This window comes from Cupressus sempervirens, chromosome 10 (assembly GCF_028749045.1).
Source record: "Cupressus sempervirens isolate cs-2001-9-10 chromosome 10, ASM2874904v1, whole genome shotgun sequence".
Classification (NCBI taxonomy): Eukaryota; Viridiplantae; Streptophyta; class Pinopsida; order Cupressales; family Cupressaceae; genus Cupressus; species Cupressus sempervirens.
This window is the reverse complement of record NC_143127.1, coordinates 968,000,665-968,014,336: the sequence shown is the minus strand read 5'-3', so window position 1 is coordinate 968,014,336 and position 13,672 is coordinate 968,000,665. Positions and strand designations below refer to the sequence as shown.

Here is a 13,672-nt window from a genome sequence, read left to right as displayed (position 1 = left end):
TGCAAAGGTTGGATACACTGATTAAGTCTAGAATATCAAGTAGGAAGAATTGTGTTTTCCAATCTTGACGAAGTGCATAGTAGGTGTCGAGAAAATTTAGTGCAAGCCAAGTAGAAAATCAGTTGGACCCAAGCAAAGTGAAGATTCAGTGTATGTCAAGTGAACATAGTGTAAGTTGAGTAAATTTTAGTTGATGTCAAGCATTAGTAAACTTTAGTATTCATTTTTTAAACTAGTGTTGGCAAAGTAAAAGAACAATATAGAAGCAGAGTGCCAGTATTCATGTTAAATCATAGATTTGATGAATCTGGGAAAACTATTTTTTTCATGAATTATGTAAAGCAGGTGGAGGACAACTATGATGAGCTTGTGGAAGAGAATTCAAGGTAAACCATTTTGAGGTAATTCATTGAAGATTATAGAAGAAGTTTCTAGAGGAACCAAGTGGAAAAATGTCTAGATTCATTGTATCCTACCTAACCCTAAAATGGATTATAGTGGTTAAGTGGCAAAATATCTTAAATCTCTATTTATAGACAATGTTGGTTAGAAGAAAAGGTTGTCATGTGCAAGAGCTTAAGGAAGAGGAGTCTAGGTTATTACTTCATTCAATGGTTGAATAGAAGAGACTACAATTTCCATATAAAGCAAGAAGGCTTAAGAGTACGGATGCTTGAAGGGTGAACAAGCTATCAGAGCTGAAGTGTGTGAAAGCCAAGCAGAATGGAGGACTAAAACAAAGAGTTGTAATCTACGAGTGAGTTGTAATTTGTTATCATATCAAGCCTTACTAATACTTTTGAATCATTGTATCAATCTAGGGTAAATCCTTTGGATTAAGGTTGACCTAACAGTTATTTGTAAGTCCTTTAATCGGGTGACATTCCAAGTAAATGGAATAAAGTCCTCTAACAAAGATCACTCCTAATAAGGTGATTGAAATCATCTAACCGGGTCACATTTAACAGTGTATATTGTAACCTTTCACATGGTTGGCCTTTCACAGGGCATCACTTTAGAAGAGTGAGAATTAGTAGCATGTTACTAGTGGTTTTTTCCAAATTGGGTTTCCACATAAAATCAATGTGTCAAATATGTTATTGAATCTATTGCATTTTATTTTTACATTTTTGCAAAGTTCTTTTCACAATATGTTACTTTTATCATCATAATGTATAACAGTAGTTTCAACTCTCTAACCAAACAAGGCTGCTAGCAACTTCCAAAGCCATAAAGATTCACATGTTACCATACTATGAATTTTTCTTCAGTTAAACTTAGAGTCCTAGACTTCTACTTCCTATTGAACCAAGAAACAACTCCTGATCCCAAACTAAAACAACACCCTGAAGTACTCCTTTTGTTTGTCATATTGTCTACCCAATATGCGTTAGTAAATCCAATCAATGTGATACCTTTACCTCAAACATATCCAATCACATACTCAATTATACCATGCATTTAATGCAATACATGATCAGTTGATGTCCAATGCACTCTTTTTGGTTCAAGCATGAACTAACTAAGAGATTTCACTACAAATGTTATATCTGTTGGCCTATGTACTACCTCCCACACATCATTATAAATTATTGAGGAATATTCCTCAACCATAACATCTCTCCATACCTAATGTTTTGCAACCTCCTAATAGAAAGAAGGCTCACTGTCTATCAAATTACTAACTAATGCCACATAGTTATTGAACTTGGTTGGTTGTCTCCATTGTCTAGTAGTCTTCCTAGGAGATCCCACAAACTCCTGAGTATCCCTTTGTGTCTCTTGAACCTCATGGTTCATATAGGCAACTATAGATGATGATATATCAACCTCTAAGTCTTCTAGATGCATTTCCTATTGTACTTGTTTCTCCATACTCTCTGAATCTTCACAACCTCAGTTTATACTACTACTAGTGACTCTAATTAATCTTTGCTACCCTTGACTAGGTCGTGGAGCTTTTGTTGGTTGCGCACTTTGATCATCTACTAGAAAATCTCTAGACCTTCTAAGTGCCTTTTCCTCCATCAACTTAAAATTATGCCAAACTATCATTCTTTTGGTCCCTAGAATAAAAATTATATATGCCTTTGAAGTTGCATTGTATGCAACAAAGTACCCCCTCTATGTAGTCTGGTCTAACTTGGAATGTGTATCACCTAGAATATGACAATATGTCAAACTCCCAAATATTTTTAAGTGACCGAAATCTAGTTTCTTTCCTATGAAAGCTTCCTCTAGCATTATCTTTCCTAGCACCTTGTGCGGAGCTTTGTTCTGAATGTAAACTATTGTACTACACGCCTCTTCCCATAAGTAATAGAGCATCTCTTGTTCATGTAGCATAGTTCTTGCTACCTTAGTTATAGAATGGTTCTTCTTCTCACCAACTCCATTCTACTATGGATTGTAAGGAATAGTTGACTCTCTCTTAATTCCTTCTATAGTACAAAACTTCTGGAAGATGTTTCCTATGTACTCGTGACCATTTTCTGACCAAAGAATCTTTATCTTCCTTCTAGCCACATTCTCCACAAGAGCCTTGAACCCTTGGAATTGATTGAAAACCTTAACCTTGATCTTCAAGAAGTATATCCAGGTCTTCTTGGAGAAATCATCAATACAAGTAACATAGTACTCATATCCTTTAAGAGACTTTGTCGACATTGGTCCACATACATCTGAATGTACTAGATCAAGAATACCCTTAGATCTGGTATCACTCCTTGGAAAAGATTGTTTTGCAAACTTCTCCAATACATATCCCTTGCATACATCATCATGCTATGTGTTCACCTATAGAACACTTATCACTGTCTCACAAAGTAATTTAAGTGCCCCATGATGAATATGATCCATCCTCCTATGCCAAATCTCTCCAAGTTATCTAGGATTAATGTTGCTTATGAGTGTTTTGGGAGTATCAAAATGCAACCTATAAAGGAGACCACTCCTAACTCTAATAGTTATGAGTGATTTCCAATCCTTATGCTTAATCAACACCTGAGTCCCTCTAAAAAGTACATTATACCCCTTATCCTAAAGAACATATACAGAAGTCGAATTCATACCTAATCCTAGCACATGCAACACATCATGAAGTGAAATTATCTTTCTATTTTTCCTCTAAAACTAAATGGTCTCTTTCCCAACTAGGTTGACTTTGGACAAGTTTCCCATAGAAATTTGGATATTTGTGTCCTCCTCCTTATAATTAGAGAAGTAATCTGTAACTCTTAGTCATATGAAATGACACCTCACCATCTATATACCATATACACTATGAGGTTGAGCTAAGCATACAAACTATGAGTGCAAACTCATCTTCCATTCTACTGGAGAGTTCTTCTTCACTTGTTGAAGTTGCTACCTACTTCTTTGTCTTCTTCCTTTCTAGGAAATTATTGACATGGTGACCATACTCATAACAATCAAAACACTTGTACTCAGAAAGGTCTTTCTTCTTCTTCTTCTTCTCACTTTGTGAAATCGATCCTTTGCTAGACCCCTTGTTCTCTTTCCCTTTTCCCACTAAGGCAATGTTTTCCTATTCCACCTCATTTTTATGACTCTTGTTGGTCCCATTGACAAGACATAGTCTAAAGTCCTCCTAAGTGAAATAATGCATAGTCAATTCCAACACAATAAGGTGTCTCATCCACTAACAACTTGAGCAAAGGCACTTCATTTCTTAGTAAACCCATCTATGACTATTCTCACTAGCTCGTCATTACTAGGGCTATCACCAATAGTCTCTAACTCATCCTTGACAAGTTTAAGCCTAGTGAGGTAACTTGTGACATCTCCTCCTTAGTTCATCCAGGTATTCTTCAACTTCTCTCTAAGAATCATCTTCCTATTAATGGTAGCATTATGGTACAGATTTAAAATAGCATCCCACATCTTCTTCATTATATCTAGCTCTAAGATATGTGGAACAATATGATCCTTGACACCATCAAGGATTATCCTCCTCGCCTTGGCATCATCCTTCTTGTATGATGCAAGATGTCTCACATTTGTAGGTATAGGTACAACATTGGTAACATAATTCTTAATACCATTCTCTTCCAACAATAAATAAAGTCTAGTCTTCCAGACACTAAAATTGAAGACACCATCCAATCCATCCTCATGATCTCTCAAACCAACTGAAGCCATCTCAAGGGATTAAAACAATAATAAATCTAAGGAGATCAAACTAGGTTTTAATAAACCCTTAATTTCTTTCTTGGGGCACAACTTCTTTACCCTCAACACTGCTCTAATACCATGTGAAAAAATAACAATTATGATCACTGATTATTTAATTCCTATCTTGAAAGATTATTTAACTATCAAAAACTAATTCACAGCCAAATACTAAATAACAACATAATTGCAACTTCACAAATATTTTGCGTAAGGAAATTTGAACACAATGACATAATATTTTCAAACAAAATTATCCTTAGAAAATCCCTACGGGAAAACTAAATCTTCAAATGGAAAATATATTAATCTTTAGCAATATAAGAGTTACAAAAGAATTCCTTGCCTCTCACTAGTGAAACTTGAACAAACTCTCAATATCTCTCATTGATATCCCCCACTGCTATACCAATGCTAACATTGTGCCCTCACTCCCACTGCAATATTATTCATTTTCACTGCAAATACATTTGTTATCACTACACATGATTTCACCAAAACTCAATCAACTACTTGATCTACTAACACTGGAAATACATTTTTTATTGCTAAAAATGTATCTTCAATACTTGATCTTTGAACTTGATAATTACAAACACCCCTTAGAGTATAAATATTTATCTTTTAGACAGTCATCGTTTATTTAAAAATTCTGAACATATTTTATATGAAATTTGTTGAAATTAGATCTTTTACACAAATGTTGATATTTATTTCTTTGTTTCTAAAATTTTGTAAATATTTTTTATATATTTTTTGTTTTGTATATTTTATTTGACATATTTGATTAGACAATCTATAAAGGAGAGAATTTCATTCAAAACAAGTTATAAAATTTTGAAATAAAATAAGTATTTTACTAATATTTATTGATTATTCTAATTGCTCATACTAAAATTTTATCATACCTTTATTCTCATTCAAGAAACGATTTGTAAATATGTTTTGCCAATATGCTTAAACATTTTATCAGAAATAACATTTTGTTAAACTTGTTTATAAGTTGTCACAAAGATCGTTAGTTCTTTCTGTTATTCGAAATCTATTACTATTTATATTTTTTATTAACCTAAATGATACACAAAGTCTTCACAAATGTTGACCTATGTCCTTGAACCAGAACATACTATTAGAGATGGAGGCAACCAGAACATTATACAATACGAGAAAATGTGCAAATCAAAAATATAAATTAAGAAATAATAAACAATTACAATTGCAAACAAATCATATTAATAAAAATCCATAAACAGGAAAAATATGGATCGACATAGAAATATTAATAAAAATCTATAAATAGGAAAAATATGGATCGACATGTACAAATGATTAGAATAATTTTCATCAAATTATAGGTAGTTATTATCAATGCTAATAACTTTGAAGTGACAGCTATCCGTGTCATATTACTCAGAATATTAGTATGTGCTAGAACACTTATTGATGCTAGTTCATTTCCTCTGTTTAATAGGAAGTTTAGCACACAAAAATTACATTAAGAATGTATTTCACATTGATAAATAAAAAATTAATTAATTAAATTTATTTATGAAACAAAATAGATCATTCTACATACATATTATTCAATTTAATGATTATGTCATTAATAGTAATATTATTTTTGTCTATCATAGAATTTAAATACTCATCCCAATTCAAATAATAAAATAAAATTTTATATCTCTGATTTTTTTTGTGAATACATAACTTTAATATTTTAATTAGTAAAAATTGACTATTCATTAAAAAAGCACAAAACATGAAACAAAACAAACCTTATATATTGAAAAACCAATTTCTTTGAAAAAAATCTTTGTTAATATAAAATATGAAAGAATTATGTACAATAGTGTAGTATAATTCTGCCATTACCTAAATCCTATCGATTTACATCCCCTAATGGTCATTAGTGGCAAGGGGTTGGGTTTACAGCCCCAGCATCAAGTGCACTAACTTGTGCATTCTTACACAAAAATTGGGTTTCTTTTCCACCGCTAGTGTAGCTCAAGTTTATGGAGTCTACTTTGATTCCTTGACAAGGCACACTCTGGCTGCATTCAAACGCAATTGCAGCATTTGTAGCCGATGTTCCAGTTATGTTCTTGTATAGGACGTCGCTGATCTTCACACCAGAATTTCCCTGCAAATATGCAATAATAACATACATAATTAAATCACTGCCATGTCATTAACTACAAATATTGAAGCTTATGTTTATAGTAACATCACACACACACACTATATATATACACACCTTTCCAGAAATTCCATTTGGAGAATAGTATTGGTCAATTATAATGGGGTTTTGTACGTTATCCATTTTCACATTTTGGAAAGTTATACCAGTTGCGAAACCATTCCCTCCTTCCCATGTTTTGATCCTTACTCCATTCTCCGTGTTGTGAAAAGTGACACCACTTACAGTTATGTTCTTTACAGCAGCAATGGAGTTATCTTCACCAAGACTTCCAATACTTCATTACCAACAACATGACAAACACAGAGGGAAAAAAAAGGTATTTTATCAGTACCCACATAGCATTTTTTCTCCAACACATCAATTTATGGAAAGCAAGACTTATACTTCTCAAAGCTACTTATTATCACCTGATTCCATGCCCTGGCCCACATGTGACCCCTTCAATGGCAACATTGAAGGATCCTGATCCAATAGAAACGCAATCATCGCCTGAAAATAAATTGAAGCGAAATTATGAGGAATTCCTTAAAATCAATCCATCGTCTACAAATCATTTACCGTATGAGTCAACAAAAGTCACCTGTTCCTACTATAATGTTTCTAATAATAACATTGGAAGACTGTCCCATATGAATTCCATCGGTATTAGGACTGTCACCCGAAGCCTCAATAGTCACACCATCCACCAAAACATTATTGCAGGTATCGAAGTTTAGATGAAACTGCTTGCTGTTGATTGAAGTGATCTTTCTTACTATGGTATTCGTGGTTCCTGTAAATCTCAATGTCTGATCACAAAAAGAAACAGATTCATTAGATAATCTAATCTGATCCAAATGAGGCGGTCTAGGTTTGAAAACAATGAGTAATGAGAGAGGTAGAAGTAGTACCGTGGGCCCATTCTGATTTTTCTTCTGCTCATGCAAAACGCAAACAATCATAGTCAGTTTTAAAAGCTATGGCAATCCAACAATCCTTGGGCAAATAAAGCATGATCCATAAAAACGAACAAAGATATTAATGATATTATTAATAATCTATTACTGCTTTGTCAATGAGGCGATATATTTGGGTTGGAATTCACAGATATGCATACCTTTGCATTCATCTCCGCCCACCAAGAAGCTCCCCGTCCGTCTAAAATTCCATTACCCTCGACTGTTAAACCGATCACATTTCTAAAATGCAGCCAATAATTTATGCTGTTTTCACTCCACAATCTATTATCTGTTGAAGCAATAAGCTTTCCAGTCACCTGCTCAGAACCAGAGCACATCAGGACTTGTCTCTACCATTTTCTACACGAAAGACATTAAAAGGCTTTTGTTCTGTTTTTTCAGCCCTTAGAGTCAACAGAAATATATATGAATTTCTTTAGATGCGTCACCTGTATTGTAATCTTATCATTTCGACATGGCCCATCAAATGTAACTGGATTGATGAGAAAAGTCATCTTTGGGACATATACAACTGGTGAACCATTCGAAGAACAGGCAGCGTTCCATGCTGATAGAAAGGCCTACATTTCACAAAACACAAATTAACCAAACTAGAACATTAGATTTTATCAATTTTCGATAGCTTTCTTCATTTGAAATCTTCTACCTACCGTAGTATCATCTGTTTGTCCGTCAGCTTTCGCACCATAGCTAAGAACGTTAAATATTTGATGTGTATTGATGCTGCCCAATAGCCTGAGAGAGCGTACACCGGGCATACTGGATGAGAACACAACAAGAATAAACGCAAACATGAACATGGACAGCGTCATGTTTTTCAGTTTTATCCAAGAAGGTACTAAACTTTCAATATAATACAAGAAGGCACTAAACTTTCAATGGCTAAGCTGGGAAAGAAGGGATATTGATGATGAATTCATTAGTTAGTGTAGCTTAAATAGATGCGGGATGTATAACACTTAAGAGATATTTACAATAATAAATTTATTGCTCCTGCTTCTCATGGAAGAAAACTAATTCGACAAAGTCTGCGGCCACCACAATCAGCCGAAGTGAAGAACTAAAAGGATAAGATGCATGCATTTGTGGGTGAATTCGAGGATCTGCAAGTCCATCGTTATTTACCAAAACATAACTTTTGTACACCTTCATTTAGAAATTCAAGGAAGAACCGTTCTAGTCTTAGATTTGTCATCAAAGCAAGAACAGGCCCCTTTTTTTATAATAGTTAGCTACATTTTCCCCATTTCTTAAGCAGTAAACTTGGCACTCGCTCACTAAAACTTCTGGTTCAAGGTACCAGAAATGAGTGTCACTTGGTACGTGGCAAACTATGAATAAGCACATGGAGTTAAAATATGACAACAATAACACATGTTGAACATATATTCTCATCGCAGAAAATAAGATATACTTGAGCCGTCAGCACATCAAACATCAAACATTTTAACTATCACATCTTTTAAAATTATGGAAATTCATATGTGTACGTCTTTTTTGTACTACCTAACGTTCTGTTTTTCTAAAGGTGCTTCTGATTGATAGGGGTGGATGGATTGGATCCACAATGATAATTAAACACAAAATACACACTGGAGGTACTTAGTCTTTGATTGTTTCTGAAAATATCTAAATTAACCGATATAAGACAAATAGACTTTTCTAGAGCTATCTACACATAAATGACTTTTAGAACCTAACCCTATTTGATAATCCAACAATTTCTAGAATCCTTTATTATGTCTTTACATTTCATTTGAGGGGGAAATTATACATTCCAACACTCACCTTTAATTTCAACCTCAAAATTTGTTACATACATATTCGAATGTGCCATGATTATTATTTTCTTTTACCTATTTCTCATGTCCACATCCAAGCCTACAGTCTTTAAAACCTCTCATCATAATGTTTGGGCTTCCAAATTCCCTTTTCTCTTACCTATTATTTCCCTTTTTCTTATCATTATTGACTATTCAAATCCTTTCTTTGTGTGATGCCAAAATGCTATTTTCCAAAAATATTCATATCTACTAATGCCTTTGTCCAACTGCTGTGGTAGTCCTTATAAAAAAATTAATTTAATTCTTCAAAATAATAAACTTGAATTTTCTGCAAAATCACTTTCTATGGATGGCATGCTACATAATGACTGAGATTTACTCAAACCATTTTTTATTCTCCTTGAACATTCAATCTTTGAAAGATCTCCATCATTATATACACTTGAATATTTGTACTTAAACAAACTTTTGGTCATACCTGTAATATTCTGCCAACTCAATCCATAGATCCATCCACAATCTATTTTTATACAACTTGCCATAAAATCTTTATTGCACTCTCTATTCCAACATGTCTTGTCACAATGATTCTTCAAAACATAAATATTACAAGGATATATATCCCAACATCTATCCTTTGTATGCCCTTTCCTGTTATAGTGTGAATATTGTGCAATCTTTATGCTTTCAATTGATTCCCTTGAACCTTTATTCATCTTTCCACTACCTGCATCATATCCAAGAATTGCATATTTTGGCTTGATTGTAATCTCAATCAAATTACTTAACCCTTATTCATCCTTTCCTAGACCTTTACCTTTAAAACTCATTCTTTTTAATAATCTTCAAACCAATATTGTCATTATAATAGCTAGAAGTTCTATCAATACAATTTTCATGTTCATCATTACACTCTTTTTTGCAAACAACTTCAGCAAAATCATATTTCTCAATCTCATAATCACTCAAATAATTTATGTCACAAGACACATCACATACAAATGGTTTCACATTCAAATATTCTTTCTCTTGTTTCAGAGTAGACAATTCCTTCTCTAACATATGATATTCCTCTTCCAATTTCTTCACATTATCTTCTAAAACTTTGTTCTTTTTCTCAGCATCATCAAACAAATTTAACTTTTGTTCTAATTCTTTATTTTTCTCTCTAAGTTTGTATGTTTCCTTCACCTGCCAATTATGTACTTCTTCCACAAATTTTAGCTTATTTTCTAGCTCTTAAATTTCCTCTATGTAGACACTAATTTCATTTAACAATTTAGACTTTTTTTCTCCCATTTCATTTCTTACTTTTGTCAATTCCTTTTGCAAAATATCTTTTTCACACAATAATCTTGCATTTTCTTTCTTCACCATCACTAATTCTTCTTCTAACTTATCGGTCTTCTCTTTCTGAACTCTACTAGCTTTTCCCATTGAAATCAACTATTTAACACACTTTACTCTTTCTTTTAGATAACTCTAAATGTCTTTTTACTTCTAGATTTTTAATTAAATCTTCAAGCAACTTGAAACAAATTCTTTAGACAGCTAGACTCCTCACAATATTCTTCTACTGTTATTATTTCTCAAATGTCATTAAATAATTAAAGAATTCACACCATACTTTTTGTTCTTTCCTCTCTTCTTTTGTGGAAACAATAGAAATCCTCCACAAACTGCTGCCTCCAATAAGATGCACACTCTTTCTTTCAATGGGAGCAATGATTTTCTTCTTCTCCAAACAAATTTCTTCACACCAAAATTTTTTCAGAACTTCAACATGATCTGACTCATTGGCTGGACAACAAAAATCATATACTTCTCTATTTAGAAGATGTTATCTTTACCATATGAACATCGCAACCTAGCTGCACCAAAATATCACTTGTTCTTTTATCCCAATCAGCAATTTTGTTCAACTAGCTCTGATACCAACTTGATAGGGGTGGATGGATTGGATCCACAATGATAATTAAACAAAAAATGCATGTTATAGGAACTTATAGAAATTATAAAATTATTTCATTGCTTAATCATAGAAAACATTACATTGTGCCTCTTTTAGAGGTCTTTGATTGTTTCCAGAAATATCTAAATTAACTGACATAAGACAAATAGACTTTTCTAAAGCTATCTACACATAAATAACTTCTAGAACCTAACCCTATCTAGCAATCCAATAATTTCTAGAATCCTTTATTACACCTTTACATTTCATTTGAGGGAGAAAATACACATTCCAACACTGATGAATAATATATGTTGAATATTCATGTATGAAAAACAAATCTATTTTAATCTTTGAAAAGTAAACCCTAAATTTAATTTATTTTTCCAAAATAATCTTCTATATTTTGTTTGTGTATGTCTTCATATATATTTCCTTAACAAATATATTCATATATTTTAACAAGTACAAATATTCATCTATTACATAGTTATTGTTTATTAAGAAATTATGAACATGTTTTATATTAAATTTATTAAAATTAGATCTTTTACATTAATGTTGTTAAATTTTTCTTCCTTCCTAAAATTTTGTAAATAGAGTTTATATTTTTTATGTTTTGTATATTTTGTTCTTGACAATTTGTAAAGGGGAGACTTTCATTTAGAACAAGTTACAAAATTTTCAAACAAAATAGGCATTTTACCAATATCTATTGATTTTGATAATTGTTGATATTTTATTCTCATTCAAGAAAGGATTTGTAAATATGTTTAAATATGAGTAGAAAAAATTACAAATATATCACAAGGTTCTTGGAAGTGATATCTTTTGCCAATATGCTTAAACATTTTATCAAAAATAACATTTTTGTAAACTTGTTTTTAAGTTGTCACAAAAGATTGTTAGTCCTATTTAGATCTTATTCCAAATTGATTACTATTTATACTTTTGATTAACCTAAATGATACTCCAAGTCTTCACAAATGATGACTAATGTCCTTGAACCAGAACATACTACTAGAGATGGAGGCAACAAGAATATTATACAATATGAGAAAATGTACAAATCTAAAATATAAACTAGGAAATATTGATGGCAAAATGATCAAAATTGTAAATAAATCATATTTTCCATGAGGAAAAAGGGAAAATCCATACAATTCTTCACAAAGATCATAATACCTCAAATTTCATCAAGCTTTCGACAAATCTATTATTATTTGTGTACGTATATAAAATATATTGATGTGTCCAAAACCCAACCCATCAATATACTATTATAAAATACTCTTATAAAATACTTACGAGAGCTCAAATACTCTTATAAAATAGGAGATAATCTTAAGTACATCCTACATTATTAATAGCTTATGCAAATATATTTTTAGATTTTCCTCATATGATTCTACGTCCAAAGTGATCTTCACCATTTTAGTCCTTATTTTATAGAATTTTTTTATTACTTTCTTAAAAAATGTTTTCCATGCTCAACCACTCAATTGACATCTTTTTATAGAAAATAATTTATTTTAGAAGACACCAACATGCAACAAAAATCATGGAAACCCAAAATCCCATGTCTCTTTTGATGGAGAAAAATTGTTCAATATCATAAATGTCAAAAAATGTGGAAAGATATAGAATAATAAGTAAATAACTATAAAATTGATAAGGTTCATATTTTAATACCTTATTCAATAGACCAAACTTACAAGACCACATAATATTTTTTGAAAAAATAACCACAATGCAAAATATGTTACAAGCTCCACGATGAACCTATGAGAGATATGAATGAAACCCAACAATGATTGAGTAATAACACATGGCTTGTAAGGATAGATGATGGAATAAAAATCATCTAATCCACACCATAAATACTCTTTATAACACTCACAAAATATTGAGAAACTAACACCAATGATGATATTCCAAAGAGCCACAATGGTTGACTAGACAATGACATTGTCAGCTCTTTATACAAGGGGTAGGAAAAAGGAGCATTAACCTAGATTTAAGACAAAGCTAATCTTATATCATGTAAAATATAAGTACCAACCTACACTAAAGGATTTCTAAATAGAAGGTACAAAGCCTCTACTAAATGGAAGGGCTATAATACATTTCTAACCAATGATAGCCTTACACAGATAAGTATATATCATAAGTGACAATGTATAAATTTTCTCTATGAAAAACTACCATAGAAAGACTTTTGGGAAAGGGAGAAGCATTTTTTCATTTTTTTTCTCCCTTAATATTTGATAAAAAAATCCTATAAATATGAAATAGGAAAATTGGGAATTGTGAGAAAACTAGTTCTCGGATTGGACACTAGCACTCAAATGGCACACTAATACTTCGAAAAGACTATCTCATACCCATTATAGTCATAGTTTGGCACTAGCTTTCTTTATAGTATTATAGTGTTGATAAGGTATCATATATATTTTAAGGTACTAGTCTTTGGAAAAATGAGAAAATCCTATCATGTATACTTTCCAAAGGAAATTCATAACACCCTCAAACTACCTTGAAGACTAGCAAATACAACCAAAAACAATAAAAAACAACATAGCACCAA

General features: G+C 32.0%; 1 protein-coding gene across 1 annotated transcript; it reads right to left on the bottom strand.

The window, feature by feature from the left end:
* Nucleotides 1-6,097: 6,097 nt before the first annotated feature.
* Nucleotides 6,098-8,162, bottom strand: LOC149537203 (polygalacturonase-like). Its single transcript, XM_089806420.1, has 8 exons — nucleotides 8,001-8,162; nucleotides 7,779-7,910; nucleotides 7,488-7,646; nucleotides 7,282-7,305; nucleotides 6,972-7,179; nucleotides 6,799-6,880; nucleotides 6,446-6,665; nucleotides 6,098-6,331 (listed from the first exon to the last, which is right to left on the bottom strand). The coding sequence occupies exons 1-8, from the start codon at nucleotides 8,160-8,162 to the stop codon at nucleotides 6,098-6,100; spliced, it is 1,221 nt and encodes a 406-aa protein (XP_089662546.1).
* Nucleotides 8,163-13,672: the final 5,510 nt, after the last annotated feature.

Excerpts from the sequence above, each read along its gene's own strand:
- LOC149537203 (XM_089806420.1), bottom strand. The coding sequence starts at position 8,162 with ATGACGCTGTCCATGTTCATGTTTGCGTTTATTCTTGTTGTGTTCTCA. Across the intron at positions 7,911-8,000 it reads GACAAACAGATGATACTACG|GCCTTTCTATCAGCATGGAA; the intron begins GTAGGTAGAAGA and ends TGTGAAATGTAG. Across the intron at positions 7,306-7,487 it reads GGGCGGAGATGAATGCAAAG|AAGAAAAATCAGAATGGGCC; the intron begins GTATGCATATCT and ends TTGCATGAGCAG.